General features: G+C 37.0%; 2 protein-coding genes across 3 annotated transcripts; one reads left to right on the top strand and one right to left on the bottom strand.

Moving 5' to 3' along the window:
* Nucleotides 1–1743: 1743 nt before the first annotated feature.
* Nucleotides 1744–5951, bottom strand: cenpo (centromere protein O). The gene is made up of 6 exons (XM_053509928.1): nucleotides 5857–5951; nucleotides 5358–5506; nucleotides 4331–4466; nucleotides 3629–3897; nucleotides 3245–3407; nucleotides 1744–2767 (listed from the first exon to the last, which is right to left on the bottom strand). Exons 1-6 carry the CDS (start codon nucleotides 5876–5878, stop codon nucleotides 2658–2660), a joined length of 849 nt encoding a protein of 282 aa, XP_053365903.1. The 5' UTR covers nucleotides 5879–5951; the 3' UTR covers nucleotides 1744–2657.
* Nucleotides 5582–16116, top strand: slc5a6b (solute carrier family 5 member 6). 2 transcript variants are annotated; one of them, XM_053509927.1, is made up of 17 exons: nucleotides 5582–5779; nucleotides 5907–5979; nucleotides 6575–7019; nucleotides 7299–7364; nucleotides 7498–7549; nucleotides 8755–8822; nucleotides 8916–9070; nucleotides 11629–11769; nucleotides 11883–12012; nucleotides 12160–12248; nucleotides 13568–13680; nucleotides 13853–13923; nucleotides 14040–14126; nucleotides 14218–14402; nucleotides 15021–15127; nucleotides 15432–15544; nucleotides 15643–16116. In XM_053509927.1, the coding sequence occupies exons 3-17, from the start codon at nucleotides 6618–6620 to the stop codon at nucleotides 15769–15771; spliced, it is 1908 nt and encodes a 635-aa protein (XP_053365902.1). In that variant the 5' UTR covers nucleotides 5582–5779; nucleotides 5907–5979; nucleotides 6575–6617; the 3' UTR covers nucleotides 15772–16116. The 2 variants fall into 2 exon arrangements, with proteins under 2 accessions (XP_053365902.1, XP_053365901.1); XM_053509926.1 differs by lacking the exons at nucleotides 5582–5779; nucleotides 5907–5979 and adding an exon at nucleotides 6010–6304.
* Nucleotides 16117–17348: the final 1232 nt, after the last annotated feature.

Here is a 17348-nt window from a genome sequence, read left to right on the forward strand (position 1 = left end):
CCAATAAATGCGCAATATTTGCGCATAATTGATGCTTTTAAATGCAACCGCTGCAGGTCGAAGTCCAAAACAAAGAGAGAAACGTAGACTTACTTAGATCCAAAACAGACTTTTTTAAATTGCACATTGTTAATTCGTTTTAAAATAAATTTAGCTATTGAGAGCTTGTTGTCAATATCTATATTGGTATTATTAATTTTATACACACTACGAGTTTAAATAAAGGTCCACTGCTACGAACAGTTCCGTATGAGTAATTACCAGCGCTGGTTGTTGTGTACTTGGCTATAGTATGTAGTTTAGTATATAAAAAGAAAATAATATCCAGATTGTTATAAAACTTCGATAAAACAAATTCACGAATGCGCGACTTTGCCAAGTTTCTGTTTCACGGGACTTCCAGATATCTTCCATGAACCAGATTGGCCGCATTGCGTTATCGCCGGTGGTCGAGTAGCGCCGCCATATTGGATAGTGCTAGTTTCACCTCAACTAAAGCCACGACTACTGCATCAGTATAAAATTAAATTAATAGCAGTGTCACGCGCGTGAGAAAAACATTAGTAAATATTGAACTATAGTTAAAAACTTGGTTTCCTCCTACAGTCCACAGACATGCAGTGTAGGCTGATTGCGCAGTGTGAGTGGGCAAAAAACACTGTATTAGAAGTTGTGTTCAAACTAAAGCTAATATCTATGTCTGTGACCAATATTTTACATGTTGTTGGTATATTTTATATACACATACAAATACATACATACACAGTGCTTTGCAAATGTATTTTATTACCCTTGTGGACAACTTTTCCACATTTTGTCATGTTACACCCACAAACGTAAATGTATTTTATTGGGATTTGAAAAGCTGATAGAGACCTACCCCAAAAGACTTGCAGCTATAATTGCAGTGAAGGTTCTACAAAGTATTAACTCAGATGGGCTGAATACAAATGCATATCCCACTTTTCATATATCTATTTGAATTTTTTTTTAAATCATTTATCATTTTCCATCAACTTCAGCATTATATGCCACTTTGTGTTGGTCTATCACATAAAAACCTTATAAAATATATTTACCACGTTTGTGGTTGTAACATGACAAAAATGTGAAAAAGTTCACAAGGTATGAATACTTTTGAAAGGCACTGTATAATACCAGTCAACATTTGGTATGGCAGAAATGTCAAGGTATGCTACTGGCATAAACACAGATTAATGATAACTTTTCTGTGGTTCATTTAAATTGCCCATAGAATCTATGACCTATACCTCATACCTGTTGAACTTGTTTGAATTTCAAAAGTGTTAATTTGTTTTGAGTCATTCCTGATTATTTAATTACCTTTATGATTGTATCTTAAAGTTCCACATTTCATTTTTATGCTAACCTTACACAGTAGTCTAACTCCATATCATGCAACATGACCCTCAGATGAACATCTCAGTGAAACTGGTTAGACCAAGACACTGTTTACTAAAGCAAGTGTCATAGCAGCAGTCACATTCAGGTCACATTCAGTTTGTCCCTGTGCATATTGTGCCTCACAAAACAAGAATATCTTAAGATGCAAGTTAAGGTATGTAAAATACATTCATTATTTTTATTTGTTTATTTTTACAAATAAAAGACATATTCTCAACCACTGTAAGCTACAGAGTACAACATGCAATCATTTTAGGTCTCTTTTCTCTGTTGTTCTGCAGAATAACATTTCAACATGCAGGACTTTGAAGGCAAACCTTAAAAAATCTAAGCATTTGCTGTTTATTGACACAAGGCTAAAGAATCACAAAGAAGACATTGATCTTCAGTGGAAACTGGAGCAAATTCACAGAAAATACAAATTAGATCTCAAATTGCTTTATCAAGACAAAGAATTTCTGCTGATGGAACACAAAAAGTTATTGCATTTAAGAGTCTGTGAACCTCATGCAACTATTACAAATACAATGAGAACTATATCGGAGACAAGAACGACAAAATCAGCTCCAGGAAGGCAGAGGATATTGTCAAGTGAAGCACTTTTAAATCAAAGTGAACAGATGCAAGAAATAAGGATCACAAAATCAGCCTCATTTGCCCCACCACAGACCTCTGAATCAGAACAGTTATCCATCATGTATCTAAAAGACTTGGCCTTAATCGATAGAATCTCACAAAAAGAGCTGGCAATCCAGGAAGAACAGAGGAGTCAAAAGAAGGAATGTGTGAAACGACTGTACCGAGAAAAAATGCAACAGAAAATGCAGATTTTCTTCAAGACATTAGAAGCAACTTAACTGTACATAAATAAAAATATATAGTATAATATGTGAGGAACAAACTGTTTTTTGCTGCCCTTTTTTTGTAAGTTGGGTATGGATATGTGATTACTTTTTATTAAGAACATTCTGGAATGTCCTTCTCTCTCTCTCTCTCTCTCTCTCACACACACACATACACACTTTATTTTTGCTAGTAATACAATTATTACCTTTAATACTGATCATTCCATTTGCTCCAGACTTTAGCCATCATGCCATGCTACACAGTCAATTAGTCACATTTTGTCAAAAAAAAAAAAAGGGGTCACACCCTGTATTTAAAAGCTGATGTGAAAGTGACTCAGATGACTATGTAAACATGCATGTCTTTTTAAATTGTTTCATCTATGTTCATGAAATGCTTCCCAGTTTTCTCATGGTCAAAAGAGCAGTGTGAACCGGAATCTCCATGAGCAACACTTGGTTCTCCTTCCACTGTGGAGATTCTATAAGTGTTTTATCTGCAAATAAACAGAAGGGAGAAAAAAAAATATTATAATGATTAGGAGGATCAGTCGATACAATATTTTCATGGTACCTAGGTGCTGATTTGATTTTTATTTAGATTCTGTCAGTACCACAATTTTATAAATGTCCAGATCAAATAATCCAGATTTTGGCAAATAATTTGCTTCTACCAAACAGGATACTATGCCTACGAATGTGTTAATAGTTTAGAGTGCACCACCTATAGGATTATAAAGAAATAGTACCCTCAAATCCAAAGTACCTACAGTATATACAAACATAAAATTACCTCACTGAATCAACTTTCTGCCCCACCTCTAATAGTAATGGCAAGTACAATCCTGCTATAATTCAATACTATGATGCCATGTTAGTGCAATAGTGTATTTAAAATAAACTGTTTGTTATCGTTTACATTTGTATTCCAATCAGGTTTTATTGCTTATAAGAAAGTATATAGACAGCCTTACTTTCACTATCGATAACAACATGAGTAGGAAGACTTCGGGTGAGATCACCATACTCCAGGGTGCACAGAACAGCCTCATCACACTCGCCTGGTGCTTTACATACGAGGGCAAGAAAGTTGCACAACTGATTTTGCTCAATGATTTCTACTGTGGCAATGAGCTCCTATAGGCAGAGAGATTTGAAATAGACAAAGGACTAAAAGTTGAGGTCTGACTTAAGCAAGAGTTAATACACAGTATTGAAAAAGTGTAGTGTACTTTAATAATAAACTTTCACAGCTGAAGAAAAGAACTTCTGTCGATTTAATGTTTGTACTTAAACATGCATAATTTTCTCTATACACACAGACATGGACATGCACATAAAGATTATATTGGCTGCACCTTAATGAGAGAAATCTGCTTTTTGCGCCCAGCTAAAGCATTGAGGTGAAGGTTTAATGTTTGGAGGAATCCTTTAAAATCAGTCTGTAGGTTCTCCTTGGCGAGTTTCTCCAGAGGAATACATGGAGGGATGTTATGATGACTGATCTGCACCATGCGTGTAAGGTCCACCTCCATGTTGTAAGTTTTCAGGCAAACACCCTCAAAGGCAGTGTGAAATGACACACACACACTTTTGCCTTGCTTGCTTTCTACCAAGTTGTAACCAGCTTAAAGAGTCACACAAAAACAAGTAAAAATACAGAAAGCATGGACCATGAGAATAAAATACAAAACTTAAAAACAAGCATTTTCCACTATATTATATTCTTATAATAATATATTAGATAACATTTAGGTACTCTTTTAGGTTGTACATATACCATATAGGTGTGCTTCCTAGGCAAACAATTATAAATCACTACTAACAGGACCACACTCCTCTCCAAGTCACTGCTGCACAGGAAATTGTTCATCACCCAGATAACATCTAGACATGTAGTGGTCTGTTTCCTTTGATGGATGGGATCGTAAACATGAAAAAATTTTCCACAGCAACAGCTACAGTAAATAACTGTATGATAAACATCAAAGAAGCCCATATGACTGTAGTTTTAATCCTAAATGAACAGTGTATTACTGTAAGTGTTGTTTTTTTCATACCAATAAGCCGATGAGCAGTTTGAAGGTCCTCAAGCTGCAAACGCTGAGACATCAGCAGATACTGCTCAATTTTAACAATGTTTACAGATTCAGCATCGTCCAGTGGAAGCCCCTGGTCCATTTTATCTTTTAGATTCTAAAGTGACAATTGTAATACGGTTACGTACCACATAATAATGCAAACACATAATAATGACAATGATGATGATTATTATAATAACATATAAAATATCATAACTACTGAAGCAGTGAACGGTTCAGAATAAAACACAGCTCCTGTGTCCTTTTGTAATGCCTGTCCTCTGCTGAACCAACCTTTTCCATTATTTCTTATTGGCTCTTGCACGACCCTCCCAGAAACCCATCAGGTGGGATGTAATTCTTTTTCTGTTTTAGTTTTGGCTGATCCAATGCTTCATAGAAGACACGACCACTTCAAAATGACAATTTCTGATTGAATGCTTTGAGCGTGTAAATACACAAATACACATACTAACAGTTAAGATAAAACCTCTGACTCCAACCAATTAAAGAAATACTGTCCAGGTTTTGTCTTAGGTTTTTCCTTGTTACTGTAAAATATGTAATATTTTTTTTAGATGCCTAAATATGTTAATGCATATTAGTTTATATGTTTTAGTTAACTTAATATCTCTCTTTCTCATTGTGATTTTTTTTTTAATCCAGCTTTAATATTCTACTACACCTTGTTGCTTGTGTAATGCGTTAACTGGCTCCTGTAACATTGCAATTCTCTTTTGGGGTTTATAAATCTATCTATCTATCTATCTATCTTATACTTGATTTTTTTTCTTTTGGTAATCTGCATTCTCTATAATGTTCTGTAAATACACTAAGCCTATCCCATGTGGCTTAGAGGTTGGCACTGTATTCCTGCCTCGGGGTGTGTGTGCATGGAGTTTGCATATGCTAATGAGCAATCCGGGGAGAGGGCATTTTAGTTTAGTTTAGTTTTATGCTTTTAAGTGATTAGATCAGGAAATAACCACAAAAACAAATCAAAGACCTTTATGGCGGAGATTTCCTCCCGGATTCGGTCTCTTTTTGCCCTAAGTGTTGCTGCTGTTGTACGCAGTTCCTCCAGACGCTCCTTTTGATGTCTCTGCGATCCTGCTGCTTCTGTCCTCTCTAACATCATCAGGTGGTCTAACACACCTGAAGAAGAAAATGTTAGCCATGTATGCGATAATACTAACTTTATCTTATTAAAATCTTTTCAAAAAGTCACAACAATCTCGTTGAGTATACATTCCTGCACAACCCGCCTCCTGCGCTAGGATTGATTGTCGATATAGGCTCGTCTTCAAAAACCGCCGTATGATTGGACAGTTCACTGCCAATCAAATCCAAGACGGTAGCAGTTTACCAAAGCGGGTATTAAAAAAAAACACACACATCAACGTAGCCGACTAGCAGAAGCTGAGTTAGGTACTAATGTTTCCAACGGTCGTTTTTCTGCCATAATACATTTAAGAATGCTGGTGTTAAAACCACTGTTGTTGTACCTCTGTGTCTTAGGTTCTCCATTTGATGAAGTCTTGTTTTATTTTCGCAGAGGTCTTCAAATCTGGCGCCTTCCGCAATTCCAAACGGGACGTGAAGTCACGTGGAAATCCACGTCACTGGAGGTAAACACACCAGAGCGCATCATTACGGCGTAAGTTTTACGCACAATTAAATCGTGTGGCATTGTCGCGCTTCCTGATTTATAGTAATCCGATGACCTCTCATTCTGTCACTGAGCGTGGACCAGCGTGCTGAAAGAAATAAACATTGGCTAGGGATAAGACGTGGGACATGAGGAGGAGTGTGAGACTTCGTTGACAGTATCAGGGTCAGATCACATGAACGCAGTCAGAACAGCAGCTGTATTGTTACATATAACACACGGAAAATGAAACACGTGGTTAGTTGTGAGTGATTTCTCAACGCACGACTCATGATGGCGCGCAGGTAAATCACATTAGCTTTTAGCTTCACAGTGTTTTGCATTTTTATCAGAGATGTTCATTTGAATCAGGAGTGCGCAGGATAATCGCAGGGGCAGAGTAAGACTGTTGGCTTTGGATAATAAACTTAGTTTATGATTTTAAACTCTAATATTATTTACAATTATTTCCTTCCAAGTTTAGTCTGTACTTTATGAATACAGAAATAGGATAGGGTAGATTTCTTATCACGTTTTTCTACTGAGATGCCTTTATAATAATGAATGTTCTCTAGGTAACTCTTCTTAAAGGTGCAGGTGCTCCTCTCTTCCTCATGGATGGCTGCAGCAACATTCTCCCTTTCCCAGCCTCCATTTAAAGCCTTCATCAGCATGGACGGTGCTGGACAGAAGTATTTTACTCCCATTGACTTTGTGATATTTGCTTTGCTCCTGGTGGCCTCCATGGCCATAGGGCTGTATTATGCCCTCTCTGGAGGACGGCAAAAGACCACACAGGAGTTCCTGTTGGCTGACAGGAGCATGAGGTGTCTGCCCCTTTCCCTTTCTCTCATGGCCTCGTTCCAATCTGCCGTTGCTATAGTGGGGACGCCGGCGGAGATCTACACTAATGGAACACAGTACTGGTTTATAGGCTGCGCTTATATTCTGGGGCTCCTGATCCCGGCCCATGTCTTCATCCCAGTGTTCTACAGACTCCATCTAACCAGTGCTTATCAGGTAGCCTTGGACATGTATTCTTTAATAATACCAGTTTATCAGTATGCCTCTGTTAGTCTAATTTATGTGAAAATTCTCCACATGTGAGCTTGTGTATGTATCTGCCCTGCGACGAATTGGCACCCTGTCCAGGGTGTACAATGCCTCGGGCTCTTAGTCGCCTTGGATAGACTTCAGGCCCCTCACGACCTTGTCTCCAGGATAAAGTAGTATAGGTGATAAATGCAAGCATGCTATACGTTTTAAAATGTGTATTCTTTAATTGTTTTCATGTTCCAGTATTTGGAGCTGCGTTTCTCTAAAGCAGTCCGAATATGTGGGACATTGACCTTCATTTTTCAAATGGTAAGTTCAAGATGTGATGCAATAAGCACTTCCAACACACACGTTAAGCACACACAGTGCATTACATAAATGTTTAAATAAAAACTAGTTTTTGCAATGCTTCACTCAGTGTTTGTCCTCTTTGTACATGCAGGTCATTTATATGGGTGTTGGTGTTTATACTCCAGCTCTCGCACTGAATGCAGGTGATGTGCTTTACATTTTGAAGAAAATAAAATTCTTTACACAAAAAAGATTTATCTTTGTATAACCTTATGTTGTCAAACTCATTAGAGCTGTCTATCCTTACTATCAGGGCAGTGGTGGTTCAGGTGGTTGAGGCTCTGGGTTGCTGAACGAATGGTCAGGCTTTCAAGCTGGGTTGCCACTGTTGGGCCCTAATGCCATAGGGAATAAGGCAATATGCCCATACAAAATTGCTTTCCCGTTCCTGGAAATTAAAGCCTGGATGAAAAAGGAGGAGGGTTGGGCATTGGACTAGGATCCTGGATCCATATAAACCGCCACTGCAATGGGAACAATGGAGCCTTTCATCCGATGTGCTCAACAGCACAGGAAGAAAAAGAATTAAAAAAAACTGCCATCGCCTCCAGGGCACACCAAACAATCTGTGTGCCTTTTGAACATGTTAAGACCTCCAAAAAGACAAAGCTTCCTGGGTGCACCACACAATCTCTGTGCCTTTTGAGCACAATAACGCTCTAAAAAGCTCCAGACACTGATGTCACTGAATATGGCATAAGTTTAAGGCTTCATCGTGACTGTGCGTGTCTTTCTGGTGTACCCAGGTGGCGATGGTGCGGGTGCTTGGGCTAATCATTGTTGCTTGCAGCATTGCTGCTTGGGTCAGTCATCGTTGCTTGCAGCATTGTTGACTGAAAAAAAGAAAAAATATATAGTTGCAAGCGGTGATGAGCAGGCCCAATCACCCTGTGCATAAGTTTAAGACTTCATCACGACTGGACGTGTCTTTCTGGTAAGCGCGGGTGCTTGGGCCATTCACTGTTACTTACAGAATTGCTTCTAGGGCAATCGTTGCTGATTAAAAAGGGGGAAAAAACTTGGAAGAACATTTTTGACATCAGCACTATTAAAACAGCATTATCAGAATGATGGAGATGATGTCATGGTTACTGCGTTGGCTATTTCAATGTTTCCCTGCTCTGTCACACCTATTTTAATTATGAAATAGCTGTTAATACCCTGATTAGTTAAAATAAGATATGATGAGAGATAAAACAATAAAATATTCAGGCCACATAGTCTCCCACAAGCCCAGTGCTGAAAATCACTGCGATAAATATATATATATATATATATATATAAACCTAAATACCAGATTCAGCACTCATTACTTATCCAGTTTTGTGTTTTCTCATTCTATATTTAGTTACTGGTTTTCACTTGTGGGGAGCAGTATTAGCAACTGGACTTGTCTGTACAATATACACCACACTGGTAACTACTGTATTTTTATAATTTCTGTTCCTATAAAAGCATACTTGTTCCTTCATGAAGTCTCTGTTGACTAATATTTGTCATTGCATGTAGGGTGGGCTGAAAGCGGTCATCTGGACAGACGTTTTTCAGACGGTGGTGATGTTTGCAGGTCAGCTGGCTGTTGTCATAGTGGGTGTCCAGAAGGCAGGTGGTATTTCTGAAGTTTGGAGAAAGGCCACGGAGGGAGGCTTGATTTCTGGCATTGAGTAAGATTTTTTTTTCTTGAATGCAACAACATTGAAATGTTATTTGGATAGTTGTTGGATTATTCTGTTTAAATGAAAAACAGGTAAAGTGCCCCTATTATGCCATTTTAAAAGTTGCTAATATTGCTTTATGAGTCTCTTAAAACAGGTTTACATGTATGCAAGATCAAAAAAACACTTTAGTTTTCTCCAAAAATAGATTTAATTTTACCCCATTTTTAAATGGTTCGTAAACGACTCGTGTGAAGCAGTTCGAAGATTCAGTCTGTCTAAACCAGAGGTGTGGACTCGAGTCATGTGACTTGGACTCGAGTCAGATTCGAGTCATGAATTTGATGACTTTAGACTCGACTTGACAAAATATAAAAAGACTTGCAACTCGATTTGGACTTTAACATAAATAACTCGTGACTTTCACTTGGACTTGCGCCTATTGACTTGTAAAGACTTGCTACTTCCCATAAAAAGCCCAAAGATAAAAAGTATGTTAACACTTTATCTCTGTTTATGTGTCTGTGAGCGTGTGTGTGACAGAGCGCATGCGCGCATTCGTCACGACATCCAATCAAAGTACCGTAGATTCTTTTAATTCGACAGCGTCCAACGTGACAACAATGTGAACGCGCCAGTTCGCGAAATGATACCGAAGGTAGTTTCGTTTGGCTATAAAACATTGTCTATATGCGCGGACCACTGAGCTTCTAAGGAACGCAGTAAAGGCCAAAAAGGAAATTGTTAGCGTTTTTTTATCCCCTGACGAACTCCAGCCATCAGGATGTGTTTACCTTGTTATCTTGGACATATTTAGAATGATGAACCTCGGCTGAGTCACTTGTAGGCTGTAAACATGTCAGTACATGCGTTGTATTGTTTATATTTAATCACTGGTATACACTACCCATGATTTGCTGATTTCTTTCATATGCAGTTTGGGTTTATTCAAATAATGTGACCTAGTGAATTGACATCACACGGATAAAATGCTAATTATCTCGCATAATAATAATAATAATAATTATTATTATTATTATATAATATTTAATTATAATAATACTTATTATTATTATTATTATTATTATTATATATAATATTTAATTATATTATAATAATAATGTTTATTATTATTAATTTATATATAATAATAATTATTATTACTATTATTATTATTAATGTCTTGAGACTGTATCTGACGGGTCTCTATTTTGGCATTATGGTTTTGCTGAAAAGGCATATTTGATATAAAATATCAGACAAAATACTGACATGTTTACAGCCTACAAGTGACTCAGCCGAGGTTCATCATTCTTAATATGTCCAAGATAACAAGGGAAACACATCCTGTTGGCTAGAGTTCGTCAGGGGCGCTCCGTAGAATCTCAGTGGTCCGCGCATAACCCTTCGCGGGCGAGCCTTCTCCTAAATGCGCGTTCCCTGTGCCCTTTTCACAGGGGTGGGGCTACAAAAACGCATCCTGATGGGGGAACCATCTTCGACACAGCACCGGATTGTTTGTATGAGGTAGCCTACGTGTGTGTATCACACAAGGTAGGGAGCAAAGTTCTTTAATGTTATGTGAAGAAAACAACGTTATTGTTTGTATGAAGTAGCCTACTTTATTGAGAATATGTGCTACCATTTTACATTGCTACTAGCATTTACTAACATTTGTATTTTTATGTATCTGAGCAATGTTCTTTCATAAAAAAAGGTTTGTTTAATAAATACAGATCTTACAACAATACATAATCTGTATACATTTTATTTTTCTGCTAAAAAGACTTGAAAAGACTCGAAAGTCAAACCGTAGGACTTTGGACTTGACTTGAGACTTGTTGGCCTTTGACTTTGGACTTGACTTGGGACTTGACTCGGGACTTGAGGGCAATGAATTGAGACTTACTTGTGACTTGGCAAACGATGACTTTGTCCCACCTCTGGTCTAAACCCCTCCTTTCCGTGAGCCCTCACTGTTGTGATTGGTCAGATGGCGCGGTCCTTTATGATTGGTCTACCGCTACAGCGTGTGTCGGAAAAAATGAAACGTCCATTACCATAACTGAATGATAGGGTAAAATCGAGGCCATCTGTTCTATTAATTCGAGGCGGAGTCTGACGATGAAACAGTTGAAGTGGTACATCGACAAGAAACTGTTTTGCAAGCTGGACGTTTCTCAGTGGTAAGTGTCATATGTTAACAAGAGTGTGGTAACGTTAATTGTACGATGTGATAGAATCGTGGGCGGGCAAGTTGTTCGTGACGTAGAACGTGGGCGGACATTATGCAAATATGTTACTTAGTGACGTGGATCCGTAACAGAAAAAGATTCGAATTGCTAATGACTCGTTTAGGCAAATGTGAACCGACTCTTTTTTTTTTTTTTAATAGACAAAAACTTGACACTGTCGGCGTCACAACTTTGCAAATAGTTTATGTTCACATACAGCTACATTGCACACTGCATGAAAGATCATATTTGAAAACGCATAATAGGGGCAATTTAATGTCCTTTAAGATTTGTGTTTGTGTCCTTTAACTATATTTCTCTTGTTCCTTTAAGTATTAATCCTGACCCGACTGAACGACACACATTCTGGACTTTGGCGTTTGGGGGTGTGTTCCTGATGCTCTCTCTTTATGGTGTGAATCAGGCACAAGTTCAGAGGTATCTTAGTTCTCGCACGGAGAAAGAGGCAATAAGGTGAGGAAACATCAATTATTGCTATAACACTACAGCTAAAAATGGCATGTTGCTGAATATTCTTCCTCTGTGGCTCACACTGATAGCCCATACATTGTTACGCTGTCTTGTAGGTCATGCTACATGGTGTTCCCTTGTCTTCAGACTGCTTTGGGTCTAAGCTGTCTGATGGGAGTTGTTATGTTTGCATGTTACGGTAGAAACAGTCCATTAGACAAGCAGTATATCACATCTAAAGACCAGGTCAGCATTACAAAACTATTATTGTATGTTTACAATGGGTCTCGCTGTTTATTTAGTGATATTTTAGTGTCTTTTTTTGTGTCTCTTTTTTGTTTGTTTTTTTGTTGCCTTTTTTTTACATTCACTGTATGCGATGTTACACAATAGATGGTGCTATACTTTGTCATGGACATGCTGCAGGATATTCCTGGACTTCCTGGACTGTTTGTTGCATGCTTATTCAGTGCATCCCTAAGGTATGGATAAGATGCATTTGAAAGTCTCAATAACAAAATAATTCTGCTTCAGAACTAGGATGCTATGAGATAATATAATTGTGTTGCCTGATGAGAAGCATCTTGCCCAGTGTCTATACATCGTCACATACCCTTTCTTATATCCACAACTCCTCCTAAACAGTTCATTGAAATTTGAACAAACCTTCACGGAACTTGTCAGGAAGCATTGATTTGCACTAGCTATTTCTTTTTCTAATTCTTTTTTTTTTAATAAACAAAAGGGGGGATGGTCAAATCTGCTATCTGCCTTTCTTCCTTAACCCTCCATGGAAATATGACCAAACTTACACTGTACCTTTTTCGGAATGCATAGATGTGCACCTCTTGTTTAACTTTCTTCTACATTTTTAAAATCTAATACTGTCCAATATACTAACAGTCAGATATATATACATCTTACATACTCTATGATAATACCAAATATTACCACAAAGTGGTACTTCCATTTTGTTAGAGTAGATCAGAGCTAAATATGCTTAATTCAATTCAATTTAATTTATATAGCACTTTTAACAATGTGGGGGAATGATAATAATATTAATGTTCAGAAGTAGCTATTTTGCTACAATGCTGCTCTGATCAGCTACCTCATTAATTGATTCTCCTTGGTCACAAGCAGTGCAGGTACAGGTCATATGTAGCTAATGAATTTAGTGTGATGGACAACTGACTTGTATAGTCCATGTTTAATACTGTAGATGTGCACTAGCTATTTCATTGTGTCGCCTGCATGCAAAGCATATTTGGGTTTGGGTTTTATTCACATCTTACAGCAGACGAGATTAAAACCTGTCACGTGAAAATAGAAAAACAAAAAGTACCTTAAAACAGCTGAAATGTCTGTTTTGTTTTTTTTTACAGTTTTTTTGTAAAGCATGTGAAACTGCGACGTTTATTGTGTTTCCTAACTACGAAGGTTAAACGCAAGACTAAACCAGCAACTTTTTGAGGTTACCCATTTTGTTTGGTTGCTGTCTAAGAGCTCATAACTAGATGTTTTTGTCCCCCTGGTTCTGTAATTAAAATTCAAATACAAATACACTCTTGAGCCTTTTTAATAAGAACACCTATACACATAATCTTTTATGCCTTTATGCATCCAGCTAATCATTCATACAGTCCTGTAGAGACAGGTCAAAGCCTTTAGTTAATGTTCACATTCACGTTGACTGGGTAATTGCATGAATGTACAGATGTGCAGGTATTCCGACGTGTAAAAAGTAAATAAAGAGTAAAATGTTTGCACTGATTTATGGATGTCGTTCTCTTTTCTGAAGCACAATTTCCTCCGCTTTTAATTCCTTGGCCACAGTAACAATGGAGGATTTCATTAAGCCTTATTATCCCTCTCTGTCGGAAGCAAGAGCCACCCTAATGTCCAAGATACTTGGTGAGTCCTAATACACAGATGTGGTGTTTTTTATTGTTCGCATTGTACTTGAGTGGATTAATCATTACAAAGAAAAATAATCTAATCTTGAAATGATTAAACTTATATAATTGAGTAATAAATCTAACCTTACTTTCAGTTTGTGGTCATTTTGATTTTATTTCTGATCTAGCTTTTTCATATGGCCTTTTATGCCTTGCCATGGCCTATGCTGTCCATCTGATGACTAGTTCTGTTTTGCAGGTGAGCATAAATAAAATCCCAATTACATCTTTAGAGCAATTAAAATATTAGCAATACATGTTCAATGCAACAATTCTCACTCTAATTAAAGTGTTCCCCAAATTTCTCATTTTAAGGCAGCCCTCAGCATCTTTGGGATAGTTGGAGGTCCCTTGTTGGGACTCTTCTGTCTTGGGATATTTTTTCCCTGGGCGAATAGCACTGTAAGTATTCTTGTATTCTAGTATGCAGAATATTTGTGCTTTCAACATTGAACAGTATCACAGAGTTGTCTGTTGGTTGTATTTGCTGTAGGGTGCTGTAACCGGGCTGGCTGCTGGTCTCATCATGGCCTTCTGGGTTGGCATCGGTGGATTTTTGGCTCAGATGTCAAGTACTGCCACAGGGCATCCACATAATGGCAGTTATCCAGTAGCAACAGAAAATATGACCTTCACTACAATGAGTTCAATATTAACTCCAGCGATTAATAAAACAAGGTAACATGCTGACCCTTACCTTCTCTAAACAAATTGTCAGTGGCTTGTCAATATAAGTGATTTAATTAGATACTCAAGTTATTGATTAATTTAAATCACAGTGTATACAGTATATTATACAGTAAATACAGATGTATGTCTGTGTAAAATAAAAAAATACTGTATATATATATATTTATTATATTTATAATATATTTTTATATATTAACAGATCTTATGACAGGTATATACAGTATTAACCCAATTCTATTACTCCTTTAAAAAATTTAATGTAATTGAACAGTATGCACAGTTATAAGTAGATATCTAATACTGATTCATACTTTGGAAGACTTGCTGTCACCTCTACAAATTATCATCCTGCCACAACCAAATTACCCAGGGAAATAGTTTCAGAAAAGTTCATGGGATAAAAAGCTTAAGCTTGTTTTTGTGCATTTTGTGGTAAATGTACCACGCAAGCTGAAAATAACCAGTAAGAAGATAATTATGAAAGTGAGTTGGGAGGGACATTAATTTACACTACACACCACTTATCGTAGTTATAAGTATATTTTGAAGTTGTTAATTTTTTGTGTATGGTTTTGTGTAATGCTCTCTCTTTCTTTTGTGTTTTAGTAAACCTGTTGGGCTTCATGGCCTCTATTCCCTATCATACATGTGGTACAGTGCGCTCAACTCCACTGTTGTGGTACTTATTGGACTTCTTGTCAGTCTTATCACAGGTATGATACTAATTTGTAGATCCTAAACCCTGTTCAGTAATTAATGATACTGGATCATAAATATTGATTAATATAATATATGTTTAGTAGAAATCTTGTATTTTCTTGTTTACCCCCATGGTAAGTAAAATGGAACAGCTAAATTGCCCTGTGGTGTATAGTATGTAAATGTGTGCACTAGGGCCATTTGCTGAGCTTGCGACCCATCTGGAAATGTATATAAAGTAGTTACTGAAGCTAAATAAATACAGTATTTAATGTTTGTTTCATAAGAATAAGCTTTCTATTGTCCTTGATGAATTAGGTCCATTGAAGAAAAGGGACTTAACACCAGGCACCGTTTATCCTGTCCTGGATAATATATGTTTTTTTCTTCAATTCATGCTGAAGCCCTGTGGATTACAACCAGAGCACAGGGTAACAGAAATAAATCTTTAGCTATAATTTAACTGTCTTGCACATTATCTTGCATTATTTTTTACTGTTTTTGCTGATTGCACCCTATTTTCCACCAGATCATTACCCATTGTGAACAAATGAATGGTGTTGCCAGGCCTGAGACAAACACTGGAACAGAAGATGAGAAAGAGACGTTTCTGCCACTAGGCCAAAAATGTTATTTGGAGAAGGAAAGTTCAGTGTGACACAGCATTAAAAATGTTATGTCGATTAAAATTAGGACTCCACCGAACATTGATGATGAATGTTATATGAGCCAAGTTGTTGTGCCGATCAGTTGATCGGCTGTAGTGATCCCTCAAAGGGAAACAGCCGAAAGACTAACAATGAGTGTTATATGATAAATATCTGTTGTTTACAAAATCTGTCAGCTGAGCCTAGGAGGAATCTTTTTTTCCCATTTGTTTTGGGCTGCAAGTAGTACAAATAAAAAGCTGCTTTAAATAACGAACATTTATATGAATGTAGATGAAATTTAGAAACACTGGTTGCAAAAGCAAAAAAGAATTATTAAATAATTGACTTTTTTTTTAAAAGATTTTTGCCAGTTATTTATAATCACAATTGTCATAATACTGTAGCTTTTTTGAAAGCTGTTATCAATGTCACAAACTTAGAGTTATTTGACCTACTCAAATAACAAGATACCACATTTGTTTTAATGCATACAGCATATATATATATATATATATATATATATATATATATATATATATATATATATATATATATATATATATATTTATTTATATATTTACATTAACTACTGTACTTCATGTGACTGTTTATGTCATTTCTAAGGTATGTCCTGTATGTTTTTTAAAAATGTAAACACTACTACGAACTCCACTGTGGAGTTATGTCTACGAATATACATACAAGCAATGACTAAAAGAATGGGGAAACCTGACTATAAGACCCACATTTGGGTATTTCCCAAACATTGCCACAAAACTGAAAGTTCATAATTGTGCAAAATGTCAAAAGTTTCTCTCCAGAAAAAAGTGGAAAGGGCCCAACCTTGTTCCAGCAAGACAACACCTTGTGCACAAAGTGAGGTCTAATAATAATTAAAAAAAATTAAAAGGTTGGTGCGGAGGAACTTTTGCACAGAGCTCTGACCTCAACCCTTCTGATCACCTTTGGGATCACCTGGAACACTGACTTGACCCTAGGCCTTCTCCACCAACATCCGTGCTTGACTTCTTCTTCTGGCCATATAAGTTTTGTTGCAATGGGTATATGAACATTTTATATATTCAGTATATATCCTAAACAGCCATAACATTAAGATCTTAAAACATTGTTACCAATACTTGAATCTGACTTTTTCAACAACCTTGAACTCTGCTATGCCTGCTATGCCCCGTACATGGCACTTTGTGATCCACTGGGTTTTCTGACACCTTTTATAGGTAGCATTAACTCTTTTCAGCAATTTGTTGCTACCTTAAGTTTTTTTTGTGGGATTGGACCAGACAGGCTTACCTTTTGACCCCGCTGGCAGAAAGATTGGGTTATGGCTTAAAAAGCCTTGGGTGCCCATGATCCTTTGACCAGTTTACTGGTACATAATTGATGATCAGTGTTGATGGTGTGTGGGTTAACATTATGGCTGTTCGGTGTATAGGCTATGTGTTTATTTACTTGCAAACTATACGCCAGCAATCAATACTGTATTATTAAGATGCCAAGTACTGTATTTACTGCTTGGCTTGCACTAACCGCCAAAATGGAAGTAAGTAAAACATTATAATATATT

Source organism: Clarias gariepinus, chromosome 13 (assembly GCF_024256425.1).
Source record: "Clarias gariepinus isolate MV-2021 ecotype Netherlands chromosome 13, CGAR_prim_01v2, whole genome shotgun sequence".
Lineage (NCBI taxonomy): Eukaryota > Metazoa > Chordata > Actinopteri > Siluriformes > Clariidae > Clarias > Clarias gariepinus.